Source organism: Artemia franciscana, chromosome 10, assembly GCF_032884065.1.
Source record: "Artemia franciscana chromosome 10, ASM3288406v1, whole genome shotgun sequence".
In the NCBI taxonomy this organism is placed as follows: Eukaryota; Metazoa; Arthropoda; class Branchiopoda; order Anostraca; family Artemiidae; genus Artemia; species Artemia franciscana.
Window position 1 is genome coordinate 26,167,397 of NC_088872.1, and position 14,713 is coordinate 26,182,109.

The window sequence follows — 14,713 nt, forward strand, 5'->3', positions numbered from 1 at the left end:
TTACTGTAATTTTTTTTGCATTTTAAATGCGAGATTTATAAACCAGGCAATTCGTCATGATCACGACACGACACGTGTAAATATGTTCCCGATTTACGGAAACACAAGTTACTATTTATTGGTGACAATGTTCTTGAAAACACCCTCATTTTTTTCTGGGTTAACCCCTCGATGTGGTTGGACAAATCTCACAGGAATCTTTTAACTAAACCGCTTAAAACGAACATAAAATGAATTCACGCGACTTCCAGGATATGGAAGCTATAAAAAAAACCTTCATGGAATCCTTCAGGGGCCTGAAATATATTGAAAATATATTGAAAATATATATAATTTAAAATCTGAAATCATGATCTCTTCCATAATTTCCTATAATTTGGCATTTTCACCATAATAAACTATGATATGTCTCAGACCAGCGCAAATTAGTGAAAATCATGTGCCTGAGCGAGTATTGAGAATTCTTCAGCAAAGTCTTGCTTTAGCTGCTCTGATTATAATTAGCTTTGAAAAGCAGGAATGACGATTATTTATATAAATTGCTCTCTAGAGGTGAAAATTTTTTTTATTAAATTCTAGTCTTTTGTCTACACATTTGGTTTTTGATAATCATTTTTATTTCATTAATCTTTCATCTAGAATATCCTTCGTTGCAGAAATATTGTTTGTGTATAATTATTCATTTTTAACCACAAAAATGCTTACAGAGGAGGCTCTTTCATGAAAATTAAATAAAAAAACGTTTTTTTTTTAACTGAAAGTAAGGAGCAACATTAAAACGAACAGAAATTACTTTGTGTATGAAAGGGATTGTTCCCTCCTCAACGCCCCACTCTTTACGCTAAAATTTGACTCTTTCTCTCAATTCTACTTTATAAAACCGTAAACAACTTTAGTGTAGAGAGCAGAGCGTTGAGGAGGGAACAGCCCCTTTCATACACGGAGTAATTTCTGTTCGTTTTAAGTTTGAATGTCGCTCCTTACTTTCAGTTAAAACAAACTTGTTTTTTTTTATATATTTAATTTCTGTGAACGTTTTTGAATTAATGCATGTTTGATTTTGGCTCTCTGCACATGAATAATTAAAACAAAATCTGCGTATTAATTTTCTTTTTGCCAAATGACTTTCTCTTAGTTTTGATCAGACGATTCCGAGAAAAAGGGGTGGGAGAGGAGGCCTCGTTGCCCTCCAATTTTTCGGTTACCTAAAAAGGCAACTAGAACTTATAATTTTTAACGAACGCTTTTATTAGTAAAAAATATACGTAACTTACGAATTAACTTACGTAAGGAACTTCTATATTCGTATATTTTTATTATGTATATGAGGGGTTTGCCCCCTCGTTAAAAGTGGCACGAAACCCTGATCGTGAACTGAAAAAAGGCTCGGCTTATTTGCAAGAATGACTGCTTCATCCCCTAGAGAAGGACCACCCACTTACAGATGATCTTTAAAAGATAATCAAATAAATAAAAAAAACTAGTTTTTTTTTAACTGAAAGTAAGGAGCGACATTTAAACTTAAAACGAACAGAAATAACTCCGTGCATGAAATGGTTGTCCCCTCCGCAATCCCTCGCTCTTTACCTTAAAGTTTTTAAATTGTTTCAAAAAGTAGAATTGTGGCAGTGGATTGGAAGAGGACAACCATTTCATGCACGGAGTAATTTCTGTTCGTTTTAAGTTTAAATGTCGCTCCTTACTTTCAGTTAAAAAAAACTTTTTTTTTTTAATTTAATTTCTGAACGTTTTTGAATTCATGCATGTTTGATTTTGGCTCTCCGCCCATAAATTATTAAAATGAAATTTGCATATTAATTCTTTTTTTGGACAAATGGCTTTCTCTTAGTTTTGATCAGACGATTTTGAGAAATAAGGGGATGGGGAAGGAGGCATAGTTGCCCTCCAATTTTTCGGCTACTTAAAAAGGCAACTAGAACTTTTAATTTTTAGCTAACGGTTTTATTAGTAAAAATATTCGTAACTTAAGAATTAACTCACGTAACGAACTTCTATATTCTTATATTTTTATTAAGTATATGAGGGGGTTTGTCCCCTCGTTAATACCTTGCTCTTTACACTAAATCTTAAGTTTTGTTCCAATTCTTGAAGAATGACCCCTAAATCACAAAAACCATAGAATAAGTAGTTGAAATTGCTAAAAATACTTTAGCATAACGAGCGAGGTATTTAGGAGGAGAAGAACCCCTCATATGCGTAATAATCTCTGTTCGTCTTAAATTTTAATGCTGCTCCTTACTTTCAGTTGTTCATAATTATTTTTTGATTGTTTTTTTTTAAGTAATGCTAGAAAATCCTGTGCCCCCTTCATGGAATTTCTCTTCCCCCGTGACAATTCATCCAAGGGAAGATCCTCCTACGTAGCCCCCTCCCCTCAACCCCCCTCCAACCAAAAAAATCCCCTTGAAAACGTATGTACACTTCCCAATAACCATTACTGTATGTAAACACTGGTCAAAGTTTGTAACTTGCAGTCCCTCCCCGGGACTGTGGGGGAGTAAGTAAGCCCCAAAGATATAGTTATTATGTTTTTCGACTATGTTGAACAAAATGGCTATCTCAAAATTTTGATCCGTTGACTTAGGGAAAAAATGAGCGGAGGGGGCTTAGGTGCCATCCAATTTTTTTGGTCACTTAAAAAGGGCACTAGAACTTTTATTTTCCGTTATACTGAGCCCTCTCGTGACATTCAATCACCACTTGATCGATACGATCACGCCTGAAAAAAAAATAAACACGCACCCCTGATCGGTCTTCTGGCAAAGAATACGAAGTTCCACATTTTTGTAAAAAAATAGCTTGAAACTTCTACATTAGGGTTCTCTGATACGCTGAATGCGATGGTGTGATTTTCTATGACCGATTCTATGACTTTTATGGTGTGTTTCTCCTTAAAAGTAAGATGAAAAAAAAGTAAAACTACTTTGTAAATATTGGTATTTTGAGTTGTCTGCTAAATCTGTAAGCCCGAGGTTAATTCGGACTATTGTAATTCCTACTGTAGTAATTTCCTCACAAGAGATTTCTGTCATCTAACATTTAAGTGTTATTAATTTAACTTGCAAATACCTTTTCAGAATGCAATGATATTAAGAACCCATCAAAGTCTATTTTATTTATAAAGACGTTAGGTATAAGCCCACTATTTACCAGACTAAGAAAATATATAACTCAAAATCAGAAACTTTCTTAATATTCGTCATTTCTAGAAACAGTGAGCCCTCCTACGTGCTAACTGAAGACAACTTAAGACATTTACCTTTATATGTTCAGTTTTTCATCAGAAATTAAAATGTTTTTCACTAATAGGTTTCAAGTCATTAATTTAATTTTCGCTTATCCAATTTAAGGTTATTGTTGTTGGGCTAACCTGTGCGGAGAAGGGGGGTGTCTAAAGATTTTTCTAAGATATGTTGATTCCAAAAACATTATACTTAGGTGAACACTTACGAAAATCCAAGAAGTAGAAATAAAAATATTTAACCCTGTTTGGCTAACATATTAGGAAGAGATTATCCGACAAATTTAAAAGACCAATGGAGGAATCTTCTGGCAAGAAAGTATTATCCAATAATCTCGAAAATAACATCAACTAAGTAGACTCGCATGTTTTATTCAGAAGTTAATACGATAGATCAGAAAATGGAATTTGAAGGTTTATTATAGGACTTTTCGAAGGATTGCTAGAAGGTGGCACTTTTAAAATGCTACTGTGGAAATTCGAGACGGTGCTTTTTCTCAGCGGGAGTTATTCTGTTGTTATATTGAGCTTTAAAGACTTTGTTCCTGTGACTTGTTTAAGCATCGTTACTCATCTATTTATGTATACTAATACATCAATTATAGTAGCTTGTGTTTTAATCTTAATTGATGTTGCGCTGTTGGGTTGATTCATATACAATTTCTGCTAAATGACTCACTCATAATTTAACATTAAATGCGCCGATACAGCTATAAGTCTGACGAATCTTAAGAACCTTAGTCGTTTATCAACAGGTTTAAAGAATCTGAAGGAAATTAGAGGCTAATGAAAATTAGAAAATCAATGGCGTTTAACAGAAAAACTAGAACAGAAATTGTTTGTTGATGAGCCTTGACTATATTTAGTTGTAAATATTATTCACTATTAAGTTTGGGAAGTTGTATCCTAATGTTTCTGTGTTAGTTTCTAGTCTGATATGTGCATTTTGTTGACATAAAATCGAAGAAGTTAGAATCTATGTTTCAGAGAATATTATGTAACAATGTTTATGTTGCTAATGTTGCATTCCCTAATAAAGTTATCAATGAAAATATGGAATACCAATTAATTAGACACAGTCAAAGGTTGTGTGCTGTTTTTTCATTACGAGATAGTCCACAAACCAGTAGAGGAAAAAACGTTTACCTTTCGTAAACTAACGGATATTACTGCTTGTTAAATCTCATTTTAAAACATTGAGTGAAGTCTACAAGAGATAGCATGTAAGATCATTTCTTGACAGTTCAAAAAACAGAACTTATCTTCAGCAAATGCTTTCTGAAGCGGCTAAATAGGGTACAGGTTCTTTTTTGTCCTACATAACTGAACTGAAATAAATAAGAAAAAAAAATCGGTAATAAAAGAATTTATTTCTTTTTTTCTTTCTGATCGCGTTTGGGGTGTGGCTTTTTAAACTTATTATTAGACCTATTTGACTTCATCTTCTTCTTCAACGACGGTTTGGGATGGCTTATTTTTCCATTCTCTCCACTTTTCTCTTTTTTACTTGCCTTTCTGAGAAATGTAGACCCTAATGTGCTCACTTTGGCATTTCCATTTACTAATAAATTTTTGTTTCCTTTTTGTTTCTTCTTTTTTCCCACTAAGTTTTCATCTCGCGTCATATTTTCCTTCTTTGATCCTTTACTTGTTTCTGCTTTCGTCACACCGTCAATAGCTTCTGCCCCATCATTTTCAAGAATTTCCTCCTCTTCTTCTTTCTTAACTACGCTTTTCACATTGTTTGAAAGCTTTTTTATTTTAGCAACGAAAAAACCATCCATATTTGTAAGATGTGGATAGAATCGACGAGTCAGTGACAATGAAGGGTGAAATCTGAAAAAAAAAAAAACAGACTATTACCCACAAAAGTGAATACTAAAAATTCCGTTGGTGACAAAGGGAAATTCTTTCAAGATATTACTAAACAGCAAAATTAAAATGTAATTTATTAAACGGAGACTATATTGGTGGGTCGTTTGCTATAACTAATCATACATGATACGTTCAATCGGCACGGTGCACAGTCTAGAGTCATAACACTGATCTAGTAGGAAATGTCATCTGTTAGGGTTCCAGTAATGGCATGTTTCTCGTAATTCAGGTTTCAATTAATATCAGTCTTCTAATTTTGTACACCAAAATTTAGATTTTAATCAAATAGACGCCAATGTCTTCAATTTTCTCAGTCTCTTAAGCGAAAGAAAGAAACTATTTAAGTGATACATAACTGCAGTTTATGGTTCCCATAAAACTGAACTCCATTTAACTCAAAACCTATTTAACACAGCCTTATCAAATTCCACCCCAGCTAGACATAACCTAATTTGACTTAAGATTTGTGTGAGGGTTGAATGAAACGGGGATTAAGTATGAATGAGGGTTGAGTTGCATGGAGTTGAACTGAATGGGGTTTGGGATGAACAGGGTTGATTTACATCCGCACCACGGCTTATAGTTCTCAGGCATTTTCTTTTCGTCACCTTGTTAGCTAAAACAAAAAGTACTTTCCACAACATATTTTTGCTTGAATAATATGTTCTATACTGTTCTAAACTGAAAATAAAATGTTTTTTAAACATTTTTTTATTTTATTAATGTTAATAAATCTAAAATGCTGAGACTTCCAGGAATCAACTATAATACTTCCTTTGAGCCTTATGACGGTTCAAAACTCAAAAATTTTCGTCCTTATTGCCTTAACTCTTTCTTTATTACTAATCAAGCCCCAAGTCCTATCTTTAAAAGGGACTACTCCTGACTTGCTCCATCCTTTTATTAAAAGGATTATTTCTTAAAATGCGAATACATTAATATATATTATATTACTATTATGCCGTCCAGCCACATCTTCCCGTACTTTTCTCTTCATTAAAAAGCCTTTTGTTTAGAAGGTTTTCCAAGTGTGATTTTTTTTTTTGTGCTTAATTCAAACCTTAATAAAAAAAATTACTAGCTCCGAAAATTTTTGTGTGTTTTCCAAGTGTTTGTTTAAATGGTACGGGTAAACGGCGAAAGTAAGTATGACTTTCGTATTAGACCAATACTTGTTTGTTAGCTTTTCGAAAGGCACGCCCGCCCAGAGTCTCAGGGAGGTTGCCAAAGAAATTGACATAGGACCGTTAGATTACCTGGAATGAGGGGTAAACAAGGCACGCCTACCTATGGTCTAAGCCAGGCTGAACCAAGAATTTATAATTGACACAGGACCGTTAATTTGCATGGAAAGACAGGCAAAAAAGCGTCTAAAGTCGAGTGGGTCCATCCGCAATGAGTGTCAGGCAATGCGATTAATTCAATTCATAAACTTAGATATCTGCACTAATAAAAACTTAATTCAATGTTAGTTGACCAACAAGTTGACTGGAATTGTAAGGGAATAAGCGTCCAAAGCCTAGAAGGGCCTGTCTGCCTAGAGTGTTAGGCGAGTGAACCCATTTATAAGCTAAGACAGTTGAGCTAACAAAAAATGAATTAAATATTAATTGACCAATATTTAATTGACTGTATAGTTTAGTTCACTGCGCTGTCTTAGCTTATAAATGGGTTCACTCGCCTAACACTCTAGGCAGACGGACCCTTTTAGGCTTTGGACAAAGGAAGATTCTTCCTTTATTCGACACATGCAATTGTTTAATGTTTAATCGTTTTACTCTCAAGCTAGTTTCTTACGAAAAGAAACAAATAAAACAAGCACCATCAACTGTAAAAAAAAAAAAAAAAAATCCTAGAGCTACCTATGCTTTTTAAATTCTAGTCTGTACAATATAATACTTTCTTTGAGCCTTATGGCGGTTCAAAACTCTCAAAAAGTTTAGCCCTCATCGCCTTAACTCTTTCTTAATTACTAATCAAGACCCAAGTCCTATTTTTAAAAGGGAACACTCCTGACTTGCTCCATCCTTTTAATTTCTCAAAATACCAATATATTAATGTATATTATACAATGTACATTATGTATATACTCTTTCTTAATTACTAATCAAGGCCCAAGTCCTATTTTTAAAAGGGACTACTCCTGACGTGCTCCATCCTTTTAATTCCAAGTGTGATTTTTTTTTGTGCTTAATTCAAACCTCAATAAAAATTTTTACTATCTCCGACAATTCTTGCGTAACTCTTTCCTTTTAGTAAAAATGCCAAAAACTACAAACTAAAAAAAAATGTAGAATGTCTATAGAATCTAAATAAAAAACCGCACCAGGAAAACTTCTTTAAAGATAAAGGGTTTTCGTTGTAGAAACACTAAAAATTGTCTTAAATAATCAAAACTTAAAAAAGAAGGTAGAGATATGAGCGTTAATTCCTGTGAGAGAACGTTCATATAAGCGACCATTCTGCTATATAGGCCAAGGGTTATTATTTTCAACTTTTATAAACAAGAGAGTAAACTCACTTGTGGTGTTTGTATCTTGTAAATCCATCACGTCCAAAATCTAATCCAGTCGGTACTAATTGAATATGCCTCATTTTCAAAGCGTAATTGATAACATCCTCGTTTTCTTCAGGCTAAACAGGAAAATAAATATAAAATAAAGCAAGAACAAAGAGCAACAGCAACACAGTCGGAAATTTTGTCAGTTTCCACTCCTGAGTGAAAATCAGCAATTCTGATGTCAGAATGAGTTTCAAAACAACACTTTTAGATATCAAGTCTCATTTATCTGCACAGGAGATCACTGATAGATTCACGAAATTAGTTACTAAGATAAATAATTTCTTAAACCAGACTGCCTTTCCATTTACAAATAAAATAACGGGTATAATAAGAAACGACGCTATAGAAATGAAAATATAGAAAACCGGGTATAATATTTAAAATAAGACAGTGGAAAATAGCAGAAGTCTTTTTTCACTAATAATAATAATTAAAGTCCACATATTTCGGCTTCAAGTTTTCTTGACTTGTACTTATTATAGTTGTTCTTACCTAGGGCATATGTAATTTCTTCTTAATAAAAAGGCTGTTACATTTGGTCAGATTTCATTATCAAACCATCAACGAAATGAATTACAGCTGTTGCTTTATTGCATTGTGATATATAAGAGAGACAAGCGAATTTGTCATGCCTATATTTGATTTGTAGCTATTGCACGATGAACATGGATATTTAGTAAGATGTGGGTTTTTCATCGTTTGTGCTTTTTTTTACTTTATGCGTTTTTTTCACCTTAAATTTTATTGGGTGTTTACTGCTGCCGGTTACATATTGAACTAGATACCTTGTTCTGTTTTACTCACGACAGAGTTTACTTTACCGTTAAAAATGTATGTGAAAAGAATCAGCTCAAGTTACTTTTTTTTGCAATAATTTTTTCACAGCCTGAACAGGCCGTCAGGACATTTCAACCAGGCCTCTCGTAGCCATTCAAGGTGACAACTAACCCAGAGATGGGCTCTGAGCAGTTTCTTTGGTAGCCAAATTTTGATGGCAGCACATATTTTCAACGTTTCAGGTACAAAATTATTTTTAACACTATCTGAGAATTTATTTGCTTAAATAAATAGAATATAGAAAGCAGTAATGTATTCCAAACATTCCTACTATTTCTTCCTGACCCGGAAACTTCTCGATGCATGTTTCTGTCCTAATTGTTTCGATAAATATACAGAAAAATTTGCAATTGAAGCAATGGGTTTGAGGTAATACACATTACTTTTATTTATTCTTCCTTTCCTTAGCATTTTTTTTCCCTCCAAACCGTGTAAAAAGAAATATTACTAACATTTAAAGAAAATTCGTACTTGTGAAAGAAAAAAAAAAAAAACAACTGCACATCAGTAATAGACTTGTAGAAAGGAAAATTGGAGTGAAGCAGAATTGACAGTCAATCAACACAGATGGCAACATTCTTGGTAATAAAAAAACAGTGACACCAGAAAAAATAGTGCTATCTTCAGGTGATAGTTCAAATGTAGGAAAAATAATCCCTGCCAGGTTTGAGCAGGCAACTTACCAATATCGAGCAAGTAGAATAGACCATATAGCCACCAGTTTTTGAGTCAGCATCCAAACAGTCAATGGCTGCCAGAATCAGTTCCTTTTGAAGATGAGCGCATTTTAAAATATCCTTTTCTTCTTTTGAAGCTTTGGCAGACTGATCTTTTGATATGACACCAGTGCCAGAGCAAGGTGCGTCAAGCAAGACTCGATCAAATCCTTTGACCACCTAATTAGGGAGTCAATATTTTATTTGTCATGAGAGCAATTGCTAACGCTGGCACACATAAAGGCAATATTCAATAAATTCAAAAGTTGTGTAATTGAATTCAATTTCTTAAATAGTCTTTGAAGCACACAGTAAAATTGAACTTTAATCGATTAAATTCAATAAGTAATCCCAAACGTATTTGTTGTTTAAGTCTTGCTAGTGGGTCACTCAATTTTGGAATATAGCTAAAAAAAGGATTGAGGTTTTCGACCTGTGTAAATTTCAAATGCCTGTAACTTTTGATAGCAACATTTTAGAGAAACTTCTAAATATAAATATTTTTATCTTATAGAAACCAAATATGTAAGGAATTTGCGGGTACCGTTTTAACTTTTTAAGTTGTCCTTTGCATCCTCATTCGACACCCATTAACAATAATGTTTTTTTTCAAGTTTTTTGTGGTTAATAAAGGTTTGTTAAAATAGTTTCTATAAAACCCTAACTTTTTCAAACATCTAGCACTAGTCAATGAAGAAAATTCAAAGCCCAGGCCACTTTTCAAGCGTTTTTAACTGATTGACTCGGTCATTTGCCGAAAAAAAAACTTCCGCTAATAAACACACGGAAAGATTTATAGGGATTGCGATTATAACTTTGAAACTATCCTACACCACCCCGTCGAAGGGGCCAGCGCTCACTAGAGTTGTGTCACTAAATTTAATCTAAAAGTCAATAAACAGTAGAAAAAAATATACAACAATTTTTTCCTGAAGCAAACAGTTATTTTTTCTTTTGGAAAACAGCTGTTTGCTATTTGTTCCTGTAAAAATAGGGACCCAACAACCGAAAAGTCCATTTGAGGCCCGATGCAACGGAAATGAGTCAGGAGGATCTTCATTTTATTTCAAGAAGAATTAAGGCGTTATATTTTGACAAAAAAAAATAAATTTAGCCACAAAAGTCAATAAGCACATGTGAAAACAGGGGACATATTCCTTGGTTTTAGATATCGAGATACACATTAGACACAGGACATCCAGTATAAAGGATTTAATATTCAGAGGTAAGTATTATGGGGAACAGATGCGAAAGGTTACTCAAGAATGATTTACTCCATTCAGGAATTAAGGACACTGATGTCGATATTGGGAAAATGCTTATTTTATAACCTGGCTTCACCTAGTTTAAAATGTAATATCTTTTCTTTGACAACAGTTGTTCAATTTAATGCAGGCTGGAAACTGTTCACAAGAGATCTTAAGAACCTTTAACCGGTACTTACTAAACCTTATAGCTTTGCTATTACGTATTGATTACTGATTAGCCATTTATATGCATTTTAGGGGCCAGTCCGCGTAGTTGCAAGTCCAGAACTAGAACACTAGTTACATACACATAGAAAATATGGGATCTCATTTACTGATTATCCGAATACTATAATAATACAAAATAAAGTCACCAGCTTATTCACAGGCCCTTTTTTCATCAGCCTAGTTCAACCCCATTCCTCTGGTGACAAAGAAACAAGACATTAGGCTCATCAGCAATATTTTTCGATTTTCATCAAGCTTGCAAGAACATTACCATACTCCTCCCTTATTGGCAGAATGAAGGACTAGCCTAATATATCAATCCTATAATAGGACAGGAGAATAAAAACAGCCTAATATATTAATCCAATAATAGGACAGGAGTATAAAAGCTGATCTTTGATATTATTTTTAATTAGGCCCGAGGAACAAGACCTGAGCGAAAAAGCATATTTTTTCCCACAGCATCGGAATCTCAACAATTTGGTGAGTAAAAAAGAGGACCAAATTTGGTCCAGAAATTTCCATGGTTGGCATTTTTTACCAGTAGTTGATACCTTCGAACTAATTACCCAAAGCATATGTGCTCTTGGTGAGACTGCGCCGATTCATATCAGTTTACTCATAGGGTACAACCACGATAAAATGTTAATATTCAACTTAAGCATTAACCTCCTCTCTGACCAATCATATTCAAAAGACCACCTTTAAAATCCTACCTTTACCCAGATTAGTTTAAATTCGAGTGCTTTAAGTGGTATTTTAACACAGCAGACATGGGAACATAGATTCGGACAACACTTACTTTTGGCATTTTTCGCCCATCGTAGCTGCAGACCACAGCATTGGCCACACCTAGTCGATGAAGGTTACCAACCACTGCTTTCGCTCTTTCAGCACTAGCGTCATTGGCAAAAATCACGCCTGTATTCTTCATTAGGGCGGCTAAAAGGGGGACAAATAATAAACAATATAGTGTATTATAAATGTCACAACACAAATGGAGATCACAATAATTAAAGATAAATACGGGAAAATTTTTAGCAAACAGAAAGAGTTACTGTTGCATCAAAATGAAAAATTAAGTAAAACATAATTATTCAAGTATACCCGTAGATCATAAAAATTAAAGATATATAAATAAATGGCTCAGCAAAAGATAAAAAGTTATTATTACATTACAACAAGAAAATGAATTTAACCATTATTATCTACAGGACTGAAATAAATTAATATCATCATTACTGTTACTAGGTTTCATCACTACTATTACTAGGTTTAATTTTGGATTAGATTTTTTCTGCTCTTTTTTCCTTCTATTTCTTTTAGCCTTTTGTTCTATAGCAAAAAATAATTAAATATAAAAAATAAAAATAATTGCCTATTTTTTTTTTAAGTAGAGCTCGCCCAAGTTCTGAGTTCGGCCCAAGATATCCAGGAAACCCTTTTTCTATTAGCTTCATTTTACATACAAACAGAAACTTGTCTAGTTTGCTTCTTTTTAAAGGAATAATGGTGTCTTATTATGTTTCTTTTGGGAAAAATAAGATTTGGAAACGAACTTATTATTGTAAAGATATAACAACCACATAATTGTTCTCTCATTTTGTAGTTTAGACGAATTAAAGCTTTATTTTAAAGACTTACCAATATGAGAGGTTTTCCCTCCAGGAGCTGAGCTCATATCAAGGACTCTTTCCTTTTCTTGAGGAGCTAATGCCATTATTGGAAGAAAACTAGATGCACCCTAAAAGACAAAGTTTTTTTTTTGAATTTACAATAATTTAAACTTCTTTTCAAGTGGTATTTCCATAAAGACACCATAAACACTCAAACTGTGACAAAAGCTCCAAGACAATAAACTTGGTCAGACTGTGATTGAAGGTGAGACTCTTTAGGAAGAGAACACTCCTTCAAAAAATAGGTGAACTATACAGAAAATATAGGATATTGTTGGGTAAATCAGATATACCCCAATATTATTAGGGTCTTCAGCCTTTGTATTACCATGCTTTACAATTATCAAACAAAGTTTAAGGTTTGTATTTCACCACCTATTCTTATATTCTGCCGGGCAAATTCGCTGACTAAAAGAAATATAATAAGAATGTCTTTTGGAACAAGTTTGGTTCAAGTGACTCAAGAAAATCGTTGGATTCCTATGATCGTGATTTTCTACAATCAAAGGGTACCGAAAGTTAAAATAAACCAATTTTGTAGGGAAGAAACAGGCAATATATAAAGTCCCGATGAAATAAAAGAGCAGGTAAAAGTGACCAGTCAATCTGTAAAATCTGTTGATCCCCTTCCGAAAATTGCAGACGAGAATCAGACATGCATTATCATGCTTGGAAAAGCGACTGAAATTGATTGATCTCAAATTCATCGTTCAAATGACGCATCAGCAACAGAATACATATAATGAGCAAAGACTCAAGTAGTTGAAGATCTGGCTTTAAGCCTGACAAAATTCACCCTCCAACTCGACAAGACTACAGACCATTCCAAAATAGGGCAGCTTTTCTGGCGTTTACTATCCAATATTGTTCAAAGTAATCAAAGTGGCCTTTCTAGGTCACCAATTACTAATTGATTGCACAGATGTTTTTTTTGCTAAAAGACAATACAAGAGGATATTTTCCTCAGGTGACACGATAGGAAAGAAACAGGCAGCATATTTAAGTCCTGATGAATTAAAACAGTAGGTTAAAATGACCAGTCAGTTTGTAAAATCTACTGATCCTTTTCCCCGAACATTTTCATAAGTGACAAGCCTGGGTGCTAACATGGTCTGGAATCTTCAAGTTTCTTCTTTAGACAGACTCAAGGGACAACTTTGCCTAAAGCTGTTAAAAACTAGGAGAATGCTATGGTGCTCTGCCCACCCTCTACTTTCCTTCAAGAGGTCCCCTTAGTGACTAACAACAAATAAAAACTAGACAAGGCCAAAAATACTATAACATTTGAAAGTAAAAATACTAGACTAAAAAAAAAACTAAGAAAAACAACTAAGTAATTACAAACAAAATAAAGAACAAATGAATTTGACATCAGTTAATAGCCGTGACTTGGTAATTCACTAATTACGATCTCTTACGTCATTTATCTGTACGCCTGGAGTAGTGGACATTTGCAATTTGATCTGAACTTACTTGTAAAATATAATGTCCCGCTAAGTATTCAGGAGTTGCGCCAACAGGCACCTGAGAAGAATAGACGACGAGCCCGACCTTGGTCCATGCCCCCAAAGGATCCAAATTCACTCCACGGTTTATAAGGACCTGGAAAAATAAAATATAAGTAATCACTGTTTTTATAATAAAAAAAAGTAAATTGTTTTATTCCCTAATTTCTCAGATGGAAGATAATGACTTTTTTTTCTTGTACGTTTGGTTTCTAAGATCACATTCACAATTCGTTACATATACTCTAAGATTAAACGTTGACACAAGATGACGTAAAGTCTTTTTGGAGGTTGCGATTCGACCACTAACATTCCCGCTTTTAGCGAAATCTACTCATATGAGCGCATTTTTAAGGCAAAAACTAAGTGGTTTTAAGTATTTTTCAAATTTTTGGGTCAAATCAACCTTACTTTCTCCGAAAATAAGACAAAAAATCGGCGATCACAGCAATATCATGCTTAGAAAAGCGGCCGAAATTAAATGATCCCAAATTCCTTTTTTGAATCACGCAATCAGCAACAGATACAGGTAATAAGTAAAGATATCTTGGCTCAAGTAGCTTCAGATCTGAGTTCCGGCCTGGCAAAATTCACCTTCCAACTCGAGGAGAGTATAGACCATTCCAAAATAGGGCAGCTCGTAATAGTATTCGTACGCTATGTCAAAAACGACGCGATAAAGGAAATTTTTTCTTCTGTAAGCCTCTTACAACAACAACTAATGTAGCTGATGTGAAGATACTTGTGGATGACTTCTGCAAAGACGACAATATTTCGTGGAAAATTGTTTATGCAGTTTGTACG

The 14,713-nt window shown here is 33.9% G+C and overlaps 1 protein-coding gene across 1 annotated transcript in view; it reads right to left on the bottom strand.

Moving 5' to 3' along the window:
• Positions 1-4,613: 4,613 nt before the first annotated feature.
• Positions 4,614-14,713, bottom strand: part of LOC136031984 (probable 28S rRNA (cytosine(4447)-C(5))-methyltransferase) — a 30,075-nt gene continuing 19,975 nt past the window's right edge. Inside the window, exons 5-10 of the mRNA XM_065712047.1 lie at positions 13,878-14,006; positions 12,373-12,472; positions 11,531-11,670; positions 9,221-9,433; positions 7,659-7,771; positions 4,614-5,098 (exon numbers count right to left, since the gene is read on the bottom strand). Of these exons, the coding sequence (XP_065568119.1) occupies positions 4,630-5,098; positions 7,659-7,771; positions 9,221-9,433; positions 11,531-11,670; positions 12,373-12,472; positions 13,878-14,006 (1,164 nt within the window). The 3' untranslated portion in view covers positions 4,614-4,629. The remainder of the gene's footprint in view (positions 5,099-7,658; positions 7,772-9,220; positions 9,434-11,530; positions 11,671-12,372; positions 12,473-13,877; positions 14,007-14,713) is intronic.